At 32.9% G+C, this 2197-nt stretch overlaps 1 protein-coding gene across 1 annotated transcript in view; it reads left to right on the top strand.

The window, feature by feature from the left end:
• LOC109587056 (uncharacterized) overlaps positions 1-1379 on the top strand; it is a gene marked incomplete at its 3' end in the record, with an annotated part of 7225 nt that extends 5846 nt beyond the window's left edge. Inside the window, exons 6-12 of the mRNA XM_020003271.1 lie at positions 106-289; positions 333-420; positions 476-517; positions 567-596; positions 697-807; positions 853-960; positions 1015-1379. Of these exons, the coding sequence (XP_019858830.1) occupies positions 106-289; positions 333-420; positions 476-517; positions 567-596; positions 697-807; positions 853-960; positions 1015-1379 (928 nt within the window). The remainder of the gene's footprint in view (positions 1-105; positions 290-332; positions 421-475; positions 518-566; positions 597-696; positions 808-852; positions 961-1014) is intronic.
• Between the last annotated feature and the right edge of the window lie 818 nt (positions 1380-2197).

A 2197-nucleotide genomic window follows, 5' to 3' on the forward strand; every position in this document is an offset into this window, starting at 1 on the left:
CACTTGTGAGAGAGTGGAGTTTGTACTGGAATGGGAACCTGATGAACATACACTTGATGACATTAGACGTCTATTAGAGAAAGCATTTGAAGATTTGGGAAAAAGGATTATTGTACGAAGCATTCATCGTGGGAACTCCATCATTATCATCTGTTATGCTCCACATCATTTACTAGCTGCTCTTCTTTTGGAAGCACAAGACAACCTAACTGTCTTGATGAAGGAATACAGTTTAATCAGACTAACCATTGGCCACTACACTGTCTATGATAAAAGGATCAGATACAAAGTACAAGATACTGAGACATCGTTTAATTATGTACTGATTATAGGTAATGAATAATGAGTGTCTTGCAGAGGAGATTAAACTAGCTGATGGAGAGGAACAAGAACTGAGGACTTTACTTGATTACAAAGAAGGTGTGTGAGCTGATCTATTACTCAATTACTGATGTTACTTATACTAATGATATAGGATCAATATTTGAACAAGAGAATATCATCAAAAAAAGAAAAGGTATAGTGAATGATTAAGATATTTTATTAATGTATTTTTACTTGTATAGAGTATATTGAAAGGACACTACAGACACCAGGTATAGTTTTAACTTAAACCATGTATGTGCAGTTTATAATCATTTGAACAATCAGTACAATATCTTATAAATTAAAATTTTTATTGTGTCATTACTGTAGAATCTAAACTGAAAGAGAAGCTACTAACTAGAGGGAAGTTGATTAATGAAATATTCAAATCAAAGAAATCAGAGACTCAGTATTCCCGAACCTCTCTCCTAATGAAAGCAGGTACTGACTCTACTGGTATAATCTGTCTATACTACCTCATCACAGGAAGAGAGGAGGCATTAGTGGAGTATAAGAAAAAGATTGAGTTACTACAAGAAAATATATCAAAAACTAGTGTACAACTTCTGATGAGTCAAAAAACAACAGTATACAGTGAGTAATTGAAATCATTTTGATCATCAGTTATAGCAAAATCTGTTTACATAGCTATTTGTAAGTATCATGCAATAAGGAGCTATGAATTATCATTTGATAAGGGAGAAGAGCTGGAGATACATAGCAGAAATGGCTATTGGTGGAGAGGAAGATCCTTGGTGTCTGGTGATGAGGGATACATTCCTAGTAGTTGTGTTTACTCAATGCTGGAGTCACTTCAATTGTTAGAGTTTATACTGTCAGTGGAAGTAGTGTCCCTTCCTGTTCTACAGAAGATAAGGAATGATTCATCTAGTAATGATGAGAAAGCTTCTCTTTTCTTGGAGACTATTAATGATGATCCTATTATGATATCTGCACTGAGAGAAGACAAGAGACAGCATCAACAAGGTATGATTTTATTTAGTGACTATTTTGTTACCTTAAGCCTACTATTATTTGCGTCTACTAATTTTAGCGAAATTAGCAAAAGTCATGTTTAGCGTTACTAATTTCAGCATTTTTAACCAAATTAACTATAAATAATAACCATTATAATGAATAATAATTATTTTGGCGTCTATTTAATTTAGCGGTTTTAAGCTCTCTCGCTAATATAGCTAAATTTAGTAGACTCTAAAAATAGTAGGCTTAAGGTAGTAAGTATAATTCCTATGCATGTACAGTATGATGTAAGTATATCTACTTTATGATAATTTTGTCATCTAAAAATGTTACGAACCAATCTATTTTATGTATAGCAATTTCTACCATTAGGCCATGTATGTTATACCATATTAATTCTATTGAAGATTTTATATCGGGATTTTCAAAATCACAAAATTTGCAAAATTTTGTCCACGGCAGAAGTTTTTTGCCATAAGGCTGTCTCATTCCTTGATCGAGGGGACTATTATTTTAAAATTTTATTTCTTTGTCATACTAGCTCTTTCCACTAACACAGCACACTTGCATGACATTAGATGCCTTTTTATTGTATTGTGCATACTATGTCTAACTGTTTTGAATTGCATGTTTGTATGTGTACACATGATGGCGATAATGACGCATGTATAACATGTTATTTATTATAATGTTGACTTATAAGTACCAGCAGGAGTCCATAATGTTGGGTTAAGGAAGGAGTAGGAGTGTGAAACGCCCCCGCTTTAACGAGCTTTTCTGTCTGCCTACCAGAGCTAGCGGATATACTATTTTTAGAATGATTATTATAGTTATTAATCAATAATTAATG

This window comes from Amphimedon queenslandica, unplaced genomic scaffold (genome assembly GCF_000090795.2).
Source record: "Amphimedon queenslandica unplaced genomic scaffold, v1.1 AMPQUscaffold_12699, whole genome shotgun sequence".
NCBI lineage: Eukaryota > Metazoa > Porifera > Demospongiae > Haplosclerida > Niphatidae > Amphimedon > Amphimedon queenslandica.